The 17,428-nt window shown below is 56.6% G+C and overlaps 1 protein-coding gene across 3 annotated transcripts; it reads left to right on the top strand.

Annotated features, from left to right (window-relative positions):
* The first annotated feature begins 4,164 nt into the window (after positions 1–4,164).
* Positions 4,165–16,846, top strand: GMEB2 (glucocorticoid modulatory element binding protein 2). Of its 3 annotated transcripts, XR_003988404.1 has the most exons (11): positions 4,165–4,268; positions 6,708–6,892; positions 9,237–9,334; positions 10,183–10,313; positions 11,402–11,505; positions 11,996–12,153; positions 12,920–12,991; positions 13,321–13,458; positions 14,001–14,123; positions 14,573–15,653; positions 15,787–16,846. XR_003988404.1 is itself a non-coding variant. In XM_030462916.1 (10 exons), the coding sequence occupies exons 2-10, from the start codon at positions 6,762–6,764 to the stop codon at positions 15,217–15,219; spliced, it is 1,602 nt and encodes a 533-aa protein (XP_030318776.1). In that variant the 5' UTR covers positions 4,165–4,268; positions 6,708–6,761; the 3' UTR covers positions 15,220–16,846. The 3 variants fall into 3 exon arrangements, 2 of the variants coding, with proteins under 2 accessions (XP_030318776.1, XP_030318777.1); XM_030462916.1 differs by having other exon boundaries at positions 14,573–16,846; XM_030462917.1 differs by having other exon boundaries at positions 10,186–10,313; positions 14,573–16,846.
* The last annotated feature ends 582 nt before the right edge of the window (positions 16,847–17,428 follow it).

Consider the following 17,428-nt stretch of genomic DNA (forward strand, 5'->3'; position numbering starts at 1 on the left):
TCCTGCTCTGCCCCAGAGCTGGGGTTGCCCTTGAGCTGACCTTGGGGGAGGGCAGCAGTTCCCCGTTGCATGCTCCCTCCCCCGGGGGTCTTGCTGCTCCCTGCAAGATGTGGATTTCAGCTCAGCTTTTGCTCAGCCCCCTGGGACTGTCCGACCAAACCCCCTTCCCCCCCCAGCGCTGTCCCCCCTTGAGAAACGTGCTCGTGGGAGTGACACGAGTGACACGGTGACAGCAGCAGGGAAGGGCTGGGGGCACGGAGGAGACCAACAAACTCTCCCTTTGTAGTCGGTTGTCTTTAAGAAAAGCAGGAGAGGGGTGCTGGCCGATGTTTGGGTGCTCAGTTGTCCCCAGGGTGCAGGGAGGTGGGACCTGAGTGCAGGGTGGGCAGCTGGGCATCCCAGCCCCAGCATCCCTCCTGCCTCAGTTTCCCCCCTCCCCGTGACAAGGGGACATGGACACTCCCTGGACACACACTTGGCGAGCAAGCCAACCCCTCCACATCTCTAAAACACCAAAGTTCTAAGTCCAGGTACTCAGCTGCCCACCCTGGCAGGCAGACACCAGCCCAGGGCTGCAGGCAGAGGTTTGGGAGGTGACTGCAGGGCTGAGCTGGGGGCTCTGGGCAGGATTTGGTCTCCTCTGGACCCTGCTGCTCACACCAGGAGGGGCAATGTCCTGGGAGGATGTCCCCACCCCTGACAGAGCCCTGCCCGGTCCCCTTCGGTCTACTGCGTGCTTTTCATTGTCAACTTGAGGTTGTTGTTGTGCAAAAGAAGTGATTATGGAGAAAAAAAAATGATTTAAAAAAAAAGGAAAGAAAAAAAAAAAAAAAGAAGGAATAAACTTGGTATGAAACCATTTGTGTCTGTCTCACTCTATGAATGGATTCTTTCCATCCCCAGGCTTCGCTTTGTATCGTGAAAATGCCAATAAAATGCATTAAATGGAAAATTGACCTAAAGATTTAACAAAACAGACTTTAAGCATCTGTACAGTAAATGAATGCTTTGCAGCCAGCAGGAGCGATGCAGGGATCTGCAGTTTATTGCCATTCCCAGAGGGAAAAATTAATGAAAGGCTTGGCTGGGGGTAGTGCTGCCATCCCTTGGGCAGGCACAGGCTCTGCAGAACAAGAGTAAAAACCCAGCAGATAATTACAAATACAATAAGGCCAGGCCTGGAAAACACGTGAGTTTCTATTTTAAAAGAAACCCAGAGCTTTTCCTGAGAAATGACCCAGCCTTCCCCTGGGCTGGCCATGGGGGGAGAGCAGGGGGAAGGGACCCTCACCCACTGGCATCAAAGACAGAAAATTGCCCCAAAATGCTGTGGGTGAAAGCAGGGTGGTTTGTAACCCAGCAATGGGGAAAGGATCCCTCACCTCGGGCAGGAGGAGCTGAACCCAGGGTGGGAAATTTGAATTCCCAGGCAGGACTGAGAGCTCTCCCAGCTCCTCCTGCCTGCGTGCTGCAGCCCACACAAACAGGAATTCTATTTTTGCAGCCTGACCTTCCTGATTTTAGGGGTAAGGACCCAACAAGCAAGCACAGACTGCTCACCAATCCTCCCAGACACCACTACCCCAGGCACTTCGGAAAGGTGGATGTAGCCAAGTTCAGCCCCTGCACAGCACCTCGGTGCCACAAAATTCAGTATATATGAGAGAGACCAAGCACGGTCACCCTCTGATTAATTCAGTTTAGAGCCTTCATCCTGATGGGATCTGAAGGAGAAAACTGCAGAAGAATGGAATGCACTGGGGCCAGGAAGGATGGGAGGAGCAGCAGGCAGCACCAAGAGGGCTGAAAGACAAGATCCTGAAGCCTTGGACTGGGCCAGGTTGTGGCACCCACCAAAATGCTTCTTCTAAGATGAAAACCAGGCCAAGAAAACCAAAATATCATAAGGAGGGATCCCTACAAAGGGCTCAAGCCACGTTTGAGTGAGGGAAAGGGAGAGAACAGCTGCTCTAGTGAGGTAAATGCAAAAGCCCAGCTGGGCAGGCAAAACAAGGCAAAACTACTGTGAAGAATAATTTGAAAAAGAACTGTCTGTCCTCTCTCAGCAGCCTCCCGGGCACTGAAGCTGTGAAGAGCCAGCAATAAAGGGGCAGGCAGGGAGCAAGGAGCAGATAAGGTGGATTCCTCCTGGCTGTGGGTGCTGGCAAGGAGCCTGAGGAGGTTCCCTGGAAAAGAGCTTCTCAGTTTCTAGCAGGTGAATGAACTTTGCTGGCTGCTGGTGGTTATCTTGGAGAAGGAAAAGAAATACAAGTCCTGGTGAAATATCACTTTAATATTAGAGTATTAGCTTGGAAAACAAGTAGGAACAGGAGGGAAATAGTGCTGGGAGCCTGGGTTATCAGGGAGGGATGGTCTGGATGGGGAGGATGGAAGAAGGAAGAGCCTTGGAACAAACAAGCTGAAACCACCACTGAACCCAAAACCCAGGTAGCAACCCCAATTTTCTGTCTGCCCTTTTGTAGCTCATTGCTGATAAGAGCAGTGAGAGTCCTCTGAGAACTTCTTTATCTCTCTAGTTTTTACAGAACAGGAGGTGAAGCAGCACAGTGGAGCTCTCAGGGGGCTGTGTGTGCTGGGGAGGGGTGAGACAGGCTTGGAAAGCAAAGCCCTGAAGCTCTCCCTTGGAGCCAGTCCCAGCATGAGGGCTGAGAGGCTGGAAGGTCCCTGGTGACAGACACCCTGAGGCCTCCTCTGAAGCTCGGTGGCCTCCAGCCCCAGCAGGGTCTGGGCAAAGAGGAGCAGGACACCCCAAAATGCTGGGGGGATGAGCAGTGGCAGCTGCTGAAAGGTCTCCAGCATCCCATCAAACGGGTGCAGGAGACAAACTGCTGGGCACCCCCAAACTGCAGGCACCCCCACGGCACAAACACCCACCCAGCACCCTCCTGCACTTGGCCCCGGGTGCACACACAGAATGGGGGGGCTGGAGGGGTGGACATGCACCCCAAGGGGCACATTTATGCTTCAAGCAGACATGGCCTGGGCTGGGGGGTGTGGGAACCCTGGGGGGGCACACACAGGGTGAGTGTCACACAGAGGACCCTAGGGTCACACACAGCTGAGAGGGGGCACAGACCCTGGGGGGTGGGCAGGGAGCTGGGGGGCACACAGGAGACTGGGGGGGGGGTGTCCAGGACCTGGAAGGGGGGGATGCACTGGAGCCATGGGGGGGATGCAGAGCCCAAAGGGTGTGGGGTGTGAAGGGGCCATAGAGAAGCCACAGGGCTGGGGGGGTGAGATGCAGAGCCTGGAGGGGGGAGATGCAGGAGTCATGGGGGACAGGGAGGTGTCATGGGGGACATGGAGGTGTCACAGGGGGACATGGAGGTGTCACGGGGGGACATCCAGGTGCCATGGGGGACATGGAGGTGTCACGGGGGGACATGAAGGTGTCACAGGGGGACATCCAGGTGCCATGGGGGACATGGAGGTGTCACGGGGGGACATGCAGGTGTCACGGGGGGACATGAAGGTGTCACAGGGGGACATGGAGGTGTCATGGGGGACATGGAGGTGTCAGGGGGGACATGGAGGTGTCATGGGGGGACATGGAGGTGTCACGGGGGGACATGAAGGTGTCACAGGGGGACATGGAGGTGTCACGGGGGGACATCCAGGTGCCATAGGGGGACATGGAGGTGTCACGGGGGGACATGTGGGTGTCATGGGGGGACATGCAGGTGTCATGGGGGACATCCAGGTGCCATGGGGGGACATGCAGGAGCCATAGGGTACCAGCAGGGCCGTGGTGTGGATGCCAGGCCCGGGGAGGTGCAGGACCGGGGGTGCCTTTGCAAGGCTCGGGGGGAGACGCGGGACCCAAGAGAGGTGCAGGAGCACGGGGGGTGGGTGTTAAGACCTGGAAGGATCCCCCTCCCCTCTCTCCCGGGCGCGACCCCCGCAGCCCCCGTGCCGGTTCCCCCCCCCGGTGTGGGGGCAGCGCAGGCGCAGTGCCGCTGCCCGGTCCCTATTTCACAGCACTTGGGGCCGCGGCGCCCTCGCGAAAAAAGTCCCGGGCCGGGCCCTGCGCATGCGCGGGGGCTGAGAGAGCCGCGCGGCGGAGCCCCGCTTCCCCCCCCCCCCTTCCCTTTCCCCCCCCCTTCCCCCCCCAACACACACACATCCCCCCCAACACCCCCCCCCCCCTTTCCCTGCCTCCCTTCCCTCCCTCCTTCCCCGCACCCACCGCCCGCCGCCGAGCCGGAGCTGCCGGAGCCGGAGCCGGGGCAGCGGGACCCCGGCCTGAGGTAAGCGCCGTGCTCCGCCGTACGCCCGCGGCGGGGCCTCCTCCGCACGCGCCGTCCGTCCGGCGGGTCCCTGCGGAGCGTCAGGACGTTACGGCAGCGGCAGGAGACGGCGGCAGCGCCCGGCCGCCCCCCCACAACCCCCCCTTCTCCTCCTCCTCCTCCTCCTCCTCCTCCTCCTCCTCCTCCTCCTCCTCTCTTCCCCCTCCCTCCCGCGCTCCCGGCGCTGCCAGCGTGAGCGCGCCCACGCACCCCCCCCCCCCCCCCACGCACACACACCACACACACCCCCCGCACCACCCCCCCCCCCCTCCTCCTCCGCAACCCCCCCCGCTCCTCTCTGGCAGCGCGAACGGAGCTGCCGGCGGGAACGCGCGCTGGCCCGATACGGGATGGGGGGGCTTGGAGGGGGGGGTAGAGGAAAGGGGGGGGCAGAAGGGGAACCCCCCGACCGGGCACGAGGAGCAGCGTGAACCCCCCCCCACGCAGCGTGTCCGGGGAGTTCTGAGCGTGGAGACATCACCCCCCCCCCTCTCTGTGAACCCCCCCCCTCTCTGTGAACCCCCCCCCCCTTCTGTGTACCCCCCCTCTCTGTGTACCCCCCCTTCTGTGTACCCCCCCTCCTCTGTGTACCCCTCCTCTGTGAACCCATCCTCTGTGTACCCCTCCTCTGTGCCCCCCTCCTCTGTGTACCCCCCCGTTCTGTGTACCCCCTCCCTGTGCACCCCTCCAGAGCCCCCCTCCCTGTGCACCCCTTCTCTGCAACCTTCCTGTGCACCCCCACTCCATGCACCCCCCCGTGCAATCCAACCCCAGCAACCCCTCTCTACGACCCCCCCCATGCATCTCCTCTCTGTGACCCCCACCCCCTGCACCCCCCAACCTCCCACCTCTCTGTTCCCCCCCATTTGCACAGCCCCAGCCCCCCATGCACCCCCACCCACCCTGCAGCCCCTCCTGCACCTGCTGCAGCCCCCTCCCCTTGCTTGCTACCCCCATGCAGCTCTGTCCCCCCCTCCCCACTCTATGTCCCCCCCCCCCCCCAGAATTCTCTCCCCCTGCTCCAATGCTATTTTTAAGTTTTCTCTTTATTATTATTTTTCCCCATCTCACCCCAAACCCTCCCTGCACTTGCAGCTTGCTCGCTGCCCCCCGAGGTGCACCAGGAGGGGTGTGCATGGGTCCCTTACATCCCCCACCCCACTGCCCCCCACCCCTGCTGATTATTTGGGTTATTTTTTTGCCCAAAGTCTTCCCCACACCATGCTGGTTCCTGCCCAGAGCTGTCTGAGCAACACTCGGGGGGTTGAACCCATCCCCAAACCAGGCAGAGTGACCCCAAACCTAGGAAAGGTTTAGGGGTAAAGGTTTAAAAAATAAAAAAAATAACACACACAAAAAAAATTAAATGTCAGCTTGCACCAAAACTGTCAGGTTTGGGGAAAAATAAATTTCTTTTCCCTTGGTTCCTGTGTGGAGCCCACGAGTGCTCAGCTGGAGGGAAGGTTCTGCTGAGGAGCAGCAGCAGTTCTGCTCTGGCCCAGGTGATTTTGCAGAGGGGTTTTTTTAGGGCTCTAAATAAATGGTAATTCCAGGGCATCACCCTTGCAATGGGATTAATCCCTCGGGTGTTTGGGGGATTTGTATGCACATGGGTGTCACCAGGGGTGTTTGGTTCTTCCTTCTATTGCTTGAAGGACTTAAAACCACCTTAATTTGGAAAATTACTTAAAATCCCCAGGAAAGCAGCTGTGGGGTGAGGGTTCCCTGCAGGTTTTGGTGCCCCATATCTCCAGGACTGGAGCAGCTGGGACAGAGGTGCCCTCCCAGCCCCTCTTGACTTTAGTTGACCAGGTTTGGGTTTTTTTCCCAGGTTTCTTTTACCGTGGCTTTGGCAGGGGTGGGTGTTGAAGGTGTTTTTAAATCCTGGCTTAAATCTACTGCTGATTGATTATTAGAAACACTCACTTGGAAGTAGTTTTCAGATGTCACTCTGTTTCTGCAGATTTAAAGTCTTTTTTCTTAATTTGTTTTTTTGTGTGTGTGTATGACTTTGGAGGAGGGGACAGTCCTTGTTGCTGCCACTGGGGAGGCAGTGATGAGCTCCTCCAGCAGCCCAGAGTCCTCCTGAGATGGTTTGAGATCCATATGGAAACCCATCACCCCTCTGAGTGTCCTCATCCAGGCTCTGGTGAATCCCAGGGCTGGTTTTTTTTTTCTCATCTTCTGCCCCTCACCCCTCCTGTGTCCCAGCCCTTTCCTTGCACCCATCACCTGCAGAGCCCAGGTTGGGGGGAGCCTCCCCCCATTCTTCCTCTCAGGATGGAGCAGTTGGGAAGTTGCTCATCCCTTTCTCCTTCAGAACACGGATTCCCTGCAGCCTCCCAACCAGTTTTTCCAGGGACTCCTCTTGATGTGGAGCTTCCCCTCGTGTCTCCACAGGCAGCTGCTGACCCGGGGCTCTCCCTGCCCATCGTTGCCCACTCCTGCCTTGCCATGGCCACTCCAGATGTCAGTGTCCACATGGAGGAGGTGGTGGTGGTGACAACACCAGATGGTGCCATGGATGGAGGTGGCATGGAGGAGGTGAAAACGGTGCTGGTCACCACCAACCTGTCCCAGCACAGGTAAGAGACAGGGTCTGGTGTGTGCTGAGGTGACACGCTGGAAGATCACCCACCTGTGGTTGATGCCAGCTGGGCTGGGGTTGTGTTTTGTCACCTCCTGTGTCACTGCTCCCCTTGGGGACCTCAGTGATGCTCAGGCAATCTCCAGTTCCTTGGTAGGCCCCTGGAGTTGGTTTGGTTGCCACTTGCATGGGCTTTCAGTTTGTCTTGTGTGGCAACTTCAAAACCAAACTCAGTTTGGGGGGTGATGCCTTTTCCTCATCCTCCTCTGGGTCTGGTTCTAGGAAAAAAAAAAAAAAAAGATGCCAGCAGTTGTTCAGGGCTTCATTAGTTGATGTGTTTTTAAGATGGACTGGAAAGGGAAACGGGGAGATAGGCACAAGCAAGAAGCTTTTCTCTTCCATCCACCACTGGCTCAGCTGTGATGAGGTGGTTGTGTTTCTGCCCAGCAGCCCCAGCACAGGTTTCTGCTGGGGTCTTTTTTCTCTCTCCAGTTTCCAGGGGAGGTGAGAGCAGAGCAGAAAGGAGCCACCAGCCCCTTGCTCCATCTGCACCCACCTCCTGCTCTGCTTTCTGCAGCCTCCTGGGGAGGGGAAGGTGGGAGCCACCCCCCTGCCTTCCCCAGGGCACCCAGGAACTGGCTGGGTGGGATGAGTTTTGGTGTGGGGAGGTGTTTGGGTTTCCTCCTGCACCTGCCTCATGCTGCCTCTGGAATGGGGTGGGGGGAAATCTCACCTTTTTTGTGGTTTTTCCCTCCCCCTCAGCCCAGTTACATCTCCAGGGCAGACACAGAATTTTTTCACAGAAGCAGTGGAAGTTGGTTGGTTGGTTTTTCTCCAGAGGGTACAGGGTGGGCTGGGTTAGTTCTCCCAATTGTTCCTTTTGGTCCTTTTTTTTTGGAGTGGTGTGAATGCACTGGAGTCCTGGAGGAAGCTCTGCCTGGGGTGCTGCCTCTCTTCAGAGGATTTTCTCTGGAGAAATCCGTGGAGGTTTTGGATGTGGTGGGGCAGGGCTGGGGGGTGCTGGGCTCTGCACACCCCCTGTGCTGCTGAGGTGGTGGTGTTGGCTGTTCTCCAGGTGCAGCTGGGGAGATGGGGGAACCAAAGTGATGAGGAAGATCCAGGTTACAATCCTTCCCTTTTTCTCCTGTCAGAATCCCACTCCTGCAGTACTCCCCAGCAAACTTGTTGGCTCTGAGTTACCTGGGTGGCTCCATTTGTGTTATCCATCACCTTTACCTCCTGGGGTCTGGGTTGCTGGTCACTGGGTGATATCCAGGCTTTTTCTCCCTCCCTCTGAGGATGCCTCCAGCTCTCACTCCTGGCCAGTCCCTGATTCTGTGCTTACCTCCTGAGTTTTTCACCCCGTGAAGCCAAGCTGCCACCCACACTGGTTCCTCTCTCTGGGTGCTCCTTGGGTGGGTGCCTGCCCTGCAGCTGGCAAGGGGAAGACTGCTTTGGAGTTGCTTTGAAGCTGCAGTTCCACCCCACAGCTGTGGGTTAGGAGGCCACAATGGAAAAACCAGTTGCTCTTGAATTCACTCGTCCCGTGGCACGGGGGGTGGGAAATGTGGTTGCCAGTGAGTCACCAGGACCATTTGAGTTCACCTCGTGGTGCCAGACAGGGGCAGATTTGGGGTTTATTTTCTCCTGACAGGTTTCCTTTGGAAGTTTGTATGCTCAAGTGTGAAAAGTTAACCTGCTTTGCCCCCTGCCCCTGCAGGACGAGCTTGCTGCAGTAATTAGACGTGGATGAAAGCAGTTGCTTAGCCACCTCTCAGTTAATATCTTGGGTATCTTGGGCTGTAAGAAGCTCAGGGACTGGATCACCAGGGTTTACAGCTCACAGTTATGTTATCTCTGCTCACAGGTCCTCTGTTAGGGTTTGTCAAACTCCTGTTGCTCCTTGCAGCCTGGCTGCTGGGAGCATCCCGGGGCCATCACCCCAGCAGTGCCTGCCTCTTCCCCCCCTGTTTTTTCCTGGGGAAATTATCCCAGGCAAAGCTGCCAGAGGCTGGCAGCCACTTCTGAGCCAGGGGCTGTGCTGCCAGCATCCCTCCATGCCAGCTCCCCAGCATGGGCTGTGCCAGGGGCAGCTCTGTGGGGCTGGGATGAAAAGGAAGGTGAGGTGGAGCAGGGTGGGCTGCTGGCAGTGCTCCTGCCCCTGCAGGGCTCTGGGCTGGGGAAACGTGGAGCTGAGCTTCTCAAAACCAGAGCTGATTTCTGGCTCCTGTGGGAAAAGGTATTCCCAGTGCCTTCTGAAGCCAGGTCTGTCTCCATGGGGCGTAGGGTTGTGGGGGTGGCACATGTGTGTGGCTTAACTCTGCCTCTCCCACTCTTCCCAGTGGTGACATCAATGAAGACACACTGGAGACTGAAAATGCAGCTGCTGCTGCTGCTGCTGCCTTCACAGCCTCCACACATCTGAAGGAAGCAGTTCTAGGTAGGTTCAGCCCAGGCTGCAGCCCCTCAGTGGAGCTGTGCCAGTTCCACCACCCTTATGTGGCACAACCTTGTGCTGGAGATGGCCCAGAGGGCCCAGGGATGCTCTCCTGAGGGTCCCAGCTATGTTCTCCCAGGGATGTTTTTCCAAGAATGCTCTCCTGGGGTTGTTCTCCTGGGGGTCCAAGGATGTATTTCCAAGGATGCTCTCCTGGGAGTCCCAGGGGTGTTTTCCTGGGAGCTGGGGAGGTGCAGGGGCTGGGTGAGGGAAGGAAGCCACAGCTGCTGCTGGGTTACTGCTGCCCTCTCCTGGTGCAGGGTGAGACCCTGTGTGTGGCCACTGCTGGCTCCTGCCCTTCCAGCTGGTGATGGGGGTGTCAGTTTTGCAGCAAACTGGCTGGCTTTGGTGACAGGTAAAAGTAAATTTAGCAGAGCAAAGGAGTGTGACCAGCTGTGCTGGGGCTGCCTTGCACCCAGCTGCCTTCTAAAACGAGAAGGGAATGTATAATTACCCAAAATACATCATTCATTTTTATGGAGAATTGGATTTTTCCAGCCCTGGCCACTGACTTCTCGGGTTTCACAACCTCAGCTGCAGCAAGATGGGGATAACTCTGCCTGTGCTGTTTTGCCTGAGGGGTTTGGCTGGTTGGATGCTTTAGTAGCAAGCTGCAAGTGAGTGGTGGCCACAAACCCCACACACCCACCTGCATCATCTACATATTAATTATTTTTTTTTGTTAACTCTAAGCTTCAGAACTGCCTCAGCACTGTGCCTGGGAGGGGGGCAAACCAGGGACTGTGAATCACATTTCTTTTTGCTCTCTCCCTTCCCGTGTTCCCTGTGAGAAGTGAAGATGGCTGAAGATGAGGACAGTTTGGAGGCAGAGATTGTCTACCCCATCACCTGTGGGGACAGCAAAGCCAACCTCATCTGGAGGAAGTTTGTGTGCCCTGGGATCAATGTCAAGTGTGTGCAGGTGAGAGGAAAGGGCCCCAGGGCTGGACTTGGGCCATGTCACAGGCTCACTGGGTCTGTCCTGCTTTGGATGATCTTTGGAAAGCTGCTTTGCATCAGAACCAGGTCGTGGTGGGAGAGGAGGAAATTTTCTTGGTGTTTTGGTCTTCTTGGCTCAAGTTGAGCAGTGCTGGCTGGAGAGGCACTGCCTCAGTTTGGCTGAATTGGTGGAGAGGTTGAGAAATTTGGGTGCTTCCAGAGTTTGCTCAGTTCGAAAGCAGAGAATTTGTTGAGAGGTTTATTGGGAGGGGACCTCCTGAAGAGACTCTGGATAACTTGTGGTTAAAATTTGCATGAATTCAGGCAAATCCTGTGAATGAGGCTGCTGTTTGCCCAGGGACTGAATGATGCCCTGCTGAGGGAATGCCCCTCTGGGCTTGCCAAAGGATGGGCCTTGCCCCTTGGAGGAGAGGTGGTCCTTGCCATCCCCAAGCAGAGGATGAGCACTGCTGCTGCCTAAACTTAATCCTCTCTTTGCACCAAAGCCCACAGTCTTGGGAAACCCTTTCTGCTGTAAAGCAGCTCTTCAGAGACCTGCCTACATCTGCAAGCAGCTCATGGGCTGGGGCTCCAGCTGGGTGTGTAGGGCAATAAAAGAAGGGAGAAGGCTGGGTGGGTGCAGGGCTGGAGGTTGGGCTGATAGCCATGGTTGGGCTTGTTGCAGGAGGTCAAAGACCAAACTGATTCTCCTCTTGCTGGCACAGGGTGTGCTGTGTCCCCTGGACCCAAATGTCCCCAGAGCAGGAGCAGCTCCTGGCTCTGAGCAGCACCAGCACCAGGTGTTTTCCCTGTGCTTGGGCATTCAGCAAACTCCTCTGTGCTGCACACACCCCAAGCCCTTGGCTCCCAGCAACTGGCAAGAGCCACAGAAACAATATTTGGCTTCAAGTATTTATTTTTTTTAACTGTGTCAATGTTTCAGAGGGGGGGAAGTGTGTGTGTCAGCCACCTGGTTTGGGGGTGGTTCCTAAAAGGGGCCTTGGGGCTGCAGGACATGCTCTCATTGTTTTCTGGCTTGTCACACCCCTCTCACACTTGTGTCTCTGGCAGTTTGATGATCACCTCATTAGTCCCAAGGAGTTTGTCCACCTGGCTGGCAAATCAACCCTGAAGGATTGGAAGCGGGCGATCCGGATGAACGGGATCATGCTGAGGTTTGGTCTCCTCCTGGGATCCCCAGAGCCCCCTTCTTCCTGGGGGGTGTTGGTGGGGTGGGACAGAACCTTCAGCACTCACTGCTGAGAGAACAAATGTGCCACCAAACGTTTGTCTTAGTAACAGCCTGGTGGCCCCAACTGTGGCCTGTCCCATGGCTTTGCTTTTATCCTGGTGCCTGGGGAGTAATTTGGGGTTTTTCCTCCCCATCACAGGCTCCTGAAGGGCTTTGTGACCACTGGAGGGGGTTGGATTTGTGTGTGTGGCCAGGAGGGAGCAGGCTGGGGATGCTGGTTTAATTGCTTTTTAGTTAATGCTGCCTCTAAGGTCAGGGCACAGCTGCCAAGGGAAATCCAGAGGGGTTCCTTGCCTGGCTTTTGCTTTTCATCTGGGACTTTGAGAAGTTTCAGGGGTGGAGGCTGCCAGGAGCTGTGTCTGGAGCTCTCTGCTCCCCCTGACCTCTCTGTCCCTCTGCTTCCTCTCTTTCAGGAAGATCATGGACTCAGGAGAGCTGGATTTCTACCAGCACACAAAGGTCTGTTCCAACACCTGCAGGAGCACCAAAATCGACCTGACAGGGGCCAGGGTGTCCCTGACCAGCCAGACCTCAACAGAGTACATCCCTCTGACCCCTGCTTCTGCTGAGGGTATGTCCAGCCATCCCAGGCACCCTCAGCAGGGGCCCTGAAGCACAACAGAGGCTGCATGCCCAACCCTCTTACAGTTCCCTTTTTTTTTTTGGCTTTGTGGGTTCTTTTTCCTTCTGCTTTCTCTCTTGCAGGAAGCCTCATAGCAGAGGTAGGCAGAGGTGGTGTTAGAGGGGTTCAGTATCTCACCTAGTTGCTCTGTAACCCTGCATGACCTGAAAAGGATAATTTAAGTGATTAAAATTCTATAGTTGTAGCCCTAAAGTTAATTTTATCTGTAATTACAAGTGACCCATTTATTGGAAAGCTCTCTGGTTTTGAAATACTTTTCTGTTTTTTTAACTCCTTTTGCTTCTGAGAGTTCAGAGCAGCCCCACAGAGCCTAAATCAGACTCTAAATCTGTTTGACTTCTGCTCTAAGCAGGACTGGTGTGTCCACAAGGGGGGAAGGGGGGGGGGAATGGCTGCTCTCAGACATCTGTTCTTGTGTGCAAGGGTTGCAGCAGCAATCCCTGGGGTATTGCACTCCAGTGTGGAAAAATCAGGGCTCCTGGCATCGTGCCTCACCCCCCTCTCCCAGAGCTCCCTCCAGATCCAAGTGCCTCCTCTGCAGTAAAGAGGAGAAGTTGCAGCAATGCAGCAGGGGAGCATTTCCCTCAGAAGCAGCCTGTGAAAGATAATAGAGAGAAAAATCAGGACTGGGGAATTTTTTTTTTAATTTCTTTTTTTTTTTTTTCTTTTTTTTCTCCTTTGCTGCTGGTTGCAGTGAACGGCTCCCCAGCCACCATCACCATAGAAACCTGTGAGGATGCCAGTGACTGGAGCAGCAGCATTGGAGGTAGGGCTGGGGATCCTGCTGGGCAGAGGATGGGGGGAGAGCTGGAGCAGGGAGAAAAGGAGACAGCAGGGATGAGGAGCAGCACCCCTCTTGCTTGGAGCAGCCTCCCCTGGGGTTGCCACTGGGTGATGGGCTGTTCTGTAGCAGGGGTGTCCCCTCTCTGGGTGACAATGCCCCTCTCTGGGCAATGCATGTTCTGCCCCCCGTGAGGATCCTGCTCTGCCTGCAGACCAAGCTTCACCCTCACAGGGGTGGGGAGAGGAGCCTGAGCTCACCATTAAAACCCTCTGCAGGACTCTGAGCTTCTCCCTTGCTTTCTCTCTCTCCAGATGACACCTTTGCTTTCTGGAGAGCCCTGAAGGACACGGGGCTCCTGGAAGAAGTGATCCATGAGTTCCACCAGGAGCTTGTGGAGACCATGAAGGGTTTGCAGCAGCGAGCACAGGACCCCCCTCTGCAGCTCGGGGGTAAGGACCTGACCAGGGGCAGAGGCAGCTCAGGAGGGGGGACTTGGGGTGGGGGGGTTTCTCCTTAGGGATGTCTGGATGGCACTGCAGGGATATTGTTCATCAGAAATAAAACCCATTCCTGGCTGCTCTCTGGGCAGGGTCTCAGCTGCACTTGGGGATGCTTTAGGTGGCCTCAGTGCCCCAATTCCCTGTGCCTGGGGCTTCCTATCTGCTGGCTCAGGGTCTGGACAAGCACTTGGCTGGGGAACTGAGGTGGAATTTAGGCCACTGGAATAACGATGCAGCAGCCAGCTCCCTGCCAGCAGATTTCTTATCAGCCCTGCTCAGCAGGAGGGGGCTGTTTATATGCTTGTGACCTCTTGCACTTTCTCATGACTTCTCCAGTCTTCTCCTCTTCCCCAGCCTCTCGTGTTACCCTCCCACAGACTCTGGCTGTCTCAGCTCAGCCTCTTTGCTCTCGGGTGACTTTTTACCAAGCCCTGAGTACTTTGTGTCTGGAATTTTGCTCTCCTCAAAGATCCATTATCTTGTTTTTCAAGATGCTGTTTTACTCAACAATGTGGTCCAGAACTTCGGGATGCTGGACCTGGTCAAGAAGGTCCTGGCCAGCCACAAGTGCCAGATGGATCGCTCGAGGGAGCAGTACACACGGGATTTGGCAGGTGAGCCCCAGGACATGCTGGATTTTTTTAAAGAAGTGGAGCAGCTCTGCCCTGGAGCCAAGCTGAGAGAGTTGGGGGTGTTCAGCCTGGAGAAGAGAAGGCTGCAATGGGGAGACCTTAGAGCACCTTCCAGGGACTCCAGGAAAACTGGGGAGGGACTTTTTACAGGGAGGTGGAGTGATGGGAGTGGTTTCAAGCTGAAACTGGGGAGATTTAGATTGGATATTTGAAAGCAATTTGTTGGTGTGAGGGTGCTGAGCCCCTGGCCCAGAGAAGCTGTGGCTGCCCCATCCCTGGAAGTAATCATGGCCAGGTTGGATGGGGCTCGGAGCACCCTGGGCTGGTGCTCCTGGGTGGACATCCTGGGAGGTGTCCCTGCCCATGGCAGTGGGGTTGGGACTGGATCATCTCCAAGGTCCCTTCCAACCCAACCCTTTTGCTCTCCCCAGCTCTGGAGCAGCAGTGTGACGAGCACCGCAAGCGAGCGAAGGAGCTGAAGCACAAATCCCAGCATCTCAACAACGTCCTGATGACCCTGACTCCTGTCTCTGTCCCCACACCTTTAAAACGCCCTCGGCTGACCAGGGCCACCTCCGGACCTGCTGCCATCACCTCCCAAGTCCTGTCCCAGCCGGCACAGCTCGCCGTCACCCCCAGCCTGCCCGTCTCCCAGCTCGCCAACCTCCCCCTCGGCAAAGTGGTGTCAGCTCTGCCGCCCACGGTGCTGGGGAAGGGTCCCTCCCAACCCCCCCCCGCTGCCAGCTCCCCGGCCTCCCCCCTTCTGGGAGGCTACACGGTCCTGGCCTCCTCCGGATCCACCTTTCCTGGGACCGTGGAGATCCACCCGGACGCTTCCAACCTGACGGTGCTGAGCGCGGCGGCGGTGCAGGACGGCGGCACGGTGGTGAAGGTGGTCAGTCCCTTCCAGCTCCTGACCCTGCCGGGACTCGGCACCGCCATCCAGAACGTGACACAGGTGGCTCCCGGGGGGAGTGGCGGCGGTGGCACGGTGGTGACCGTCCCCTCCGGTGTCACCGGGGACGAGCACGCTGCCATCGAGGTGACTGCAGTGGCCGAGGAGGCAGAGCAGAAGTGAAAAGGGGGGGGACTCGGCCTGGAGGGACACTGCCCGTGCCACCACCCCGGGGGAACTGCCTCTGCTCCGGCTGCGGGACGGGGAGCGGTGACACGAGTGGCGTGACACGAGGGGAGTGGTGACACCAGGGTTGCGGTGACACGAGCGACGTGACACGAGGGGAGTGGTGACACAAGCGGTGTGACACGAGGGGAGCGGTGACACAAGGGGAGCAGTGACACGAGCGGTGTGACACGAGGGGAGTGGTGACACCAGGGGAGCAGTGACACGAGCAGTGTGACACCAGGGGAGTGGTGACACGAGGGCAGCAGTAACACGAGCGGTGTGACACGAGCAGTGTGACACAAGGGGAGCGGTGACACAAGGGGAGCAGTGACATGAGCGGTGTGACACGAGGGGAGCAGTGACACAAGCGGTGTGACACAAGAGGAGTGGTGACATCAGGGGAGTGGTCACACGAGCGGTGTGACACCAGGGGAGCAGTGACACAAGGGCAGCAGTAACACAAGGGGTGTGACACGGGAGCAGTGTGACACAAGCGGTGTGACACGAGCGGTGTGACACAAGTTGTGTGACACAAAAGTGTTGTGACCCAGGGAGAAGGTTAACAAGGGGCACAGGTTAATGAGACTCATGTCACTAACGAGGAGATCCAACTCAGAGAGAAGGAGGGGAGGAAAGATGCTCCAGAAAAGGGATAAAGCAGAGATGTGCTCTGCCCTGTTTGAGAGGACAAAACAAAGAAAAAAGGAGATTTTTTTTTTATTATTTTTTTCTTTTTTGGTGAAGCCTCCCTGCCCCTGTCCTCTTGGAACAGCGATTCCCTTGTAGCTCCAGCTCTGGCTCCCCTGCAGGCAGTGGCAGAGGAGCAGGGCAGGGAGGTGGTGGCAGTGACAGAGCTGGCAATGCAGGGGGGCTGCTCCCCATCCCCGGGGGGCTCTGGAAGGCAGAGGGGACCCCGGGAGCGGGCTGCCCACGGGATGAGCGTGGCCAGGGAAAGCAGGAAGAGGTGTGACCCCCCCAGGGTGGCTTCTGCGTGTGACAGTGGCTTTGGGTGGTGGGACAAGCAGGAGCTCTCCTGACAGTGGTTGTGGAAGGAACTCAGGTCTGAGCAGGGAGAAACCCAGAGGGCTGGGAGGAGCTGTAATTTCTGAGGATTTGGGGTCTCTTTCTAGTTTTCTGAAAAAAAATAATAATTTGGAAATAAAATCCATTCCTTGGGATTTTTTTTAAGCAGCCCCTTGGGTTGTGAAGATCCTGAGCTGAAGGGCAGTGCTCCCAGGATCCTGTGCTCATCACCCAGGTGTGACCCCCGTGCAGCATCAGGCCCATCCCTGGTCCCAGCACCTCACTGGGTGCTGCTGTTCCCTCCCCTTGGGGTCTGAGCAGCCCTTCTGGGGTGGGTGCCCGACCCCCCTGGCCCCCTTTACCCACTGGACTCACTGTGAGTCTCCCTGCTGCTCCCTCTGGGGGCAGCTGCAGCCACGTTCACCCCGTCTCTGGCTGGAAGGAGTGGGGTGCTTGAGGTGTGTTGGGGTTTCTCCAATCCTGAGCTGGCAGCAGCAGTGATGCCAGCAGTGATGCCAGGTCACTTTCATCACTTAATAAATTTTTTTTTTCTCTCTCTCTCTCTCTCTGAAAGAGCACTGCTGGTTGATTGTATTTCTACATCTGGTTGCAACAGCTGAGGTTGCAGGGCTGGGCTGAGGCAAGAGGATGTCTTTTTTTTCTCTTTTATTTAAATATAAATAGCTAGTTAAATGTAAATAGAATATTGCAGTATAAATGTGCACACAACACATCTGCTGTCTGCACCCGGGCAAAGATGCTCCAAGCCCCAGGGGTGGGGACACCCTGTGACACCCTGACTGTATCCTGGGGGGTTAAGGAGGGGGTCAGGCTGCACCCCAGGGGAAACAAGGGGGGGTCTTGGTTGTCTGAGTGGGGCTGATTTTGGGGGTGCTGCTCTGCTAAAACACGGGGAGGAGTGAACCAAGGATAAAAATACCTGGAGGGTTTTCTGCAGGAGGGCAAGAGCAGTGGGTTTGCTTTAGGGGAGAGGGTGGGAGAAGGAAGAGAAATTTCTGGCGCTGGACCCTGCCAGACACGTGAGTTTGAGAGGTTTTGGTGCTACCCCAGTGAGTGTCCTGATGTCCTCTGGCTGTGGGCACCGAGGAGGACAGGGGGCAAGTTCCAGGGGGGCTTCCTC

The sequence above is a fragment of the Calypte anna genome, chromosome 20 (genome assembly GCF_003957555.1).
Source record: "Calypte anna isolate BGI_N300 chromosome 20, bCalAnn1_v1.p, whole genome shotgun sequence".
NCBI classification, from domain to species: Eukaryota; Metazoa; Chordata; class Aves; order Apodiformes; family Trochilidae; genus Calypte; species Calypte anna.

Excerpts from the sequence above, each read along its gene's own strand:
- GMEB2 (XM_030462916.1), top strand. The coding sequence starts at position 6,762 with ATGGCCACTCCAGATGTCAGTGTCCACATGGAGGAGGTGGTGGTGGTG. Across the intron at positions 12,992-13,320 it reads CTGGAGCAGCAGCATTGGAG|ATGACACCTTTGCTTTCTGG; the intron begins GTAGGGCTGGGG and ends CTCTCTCTCCAG. Across the intron at positions 13,459-14,000 it reads CCCCCCTCTGCAGCTCGGGG|ATGCTGTTTTACTCAACAAT; the intron begins GTAAGGACCTGA and ends TTGTTTTTCAAG.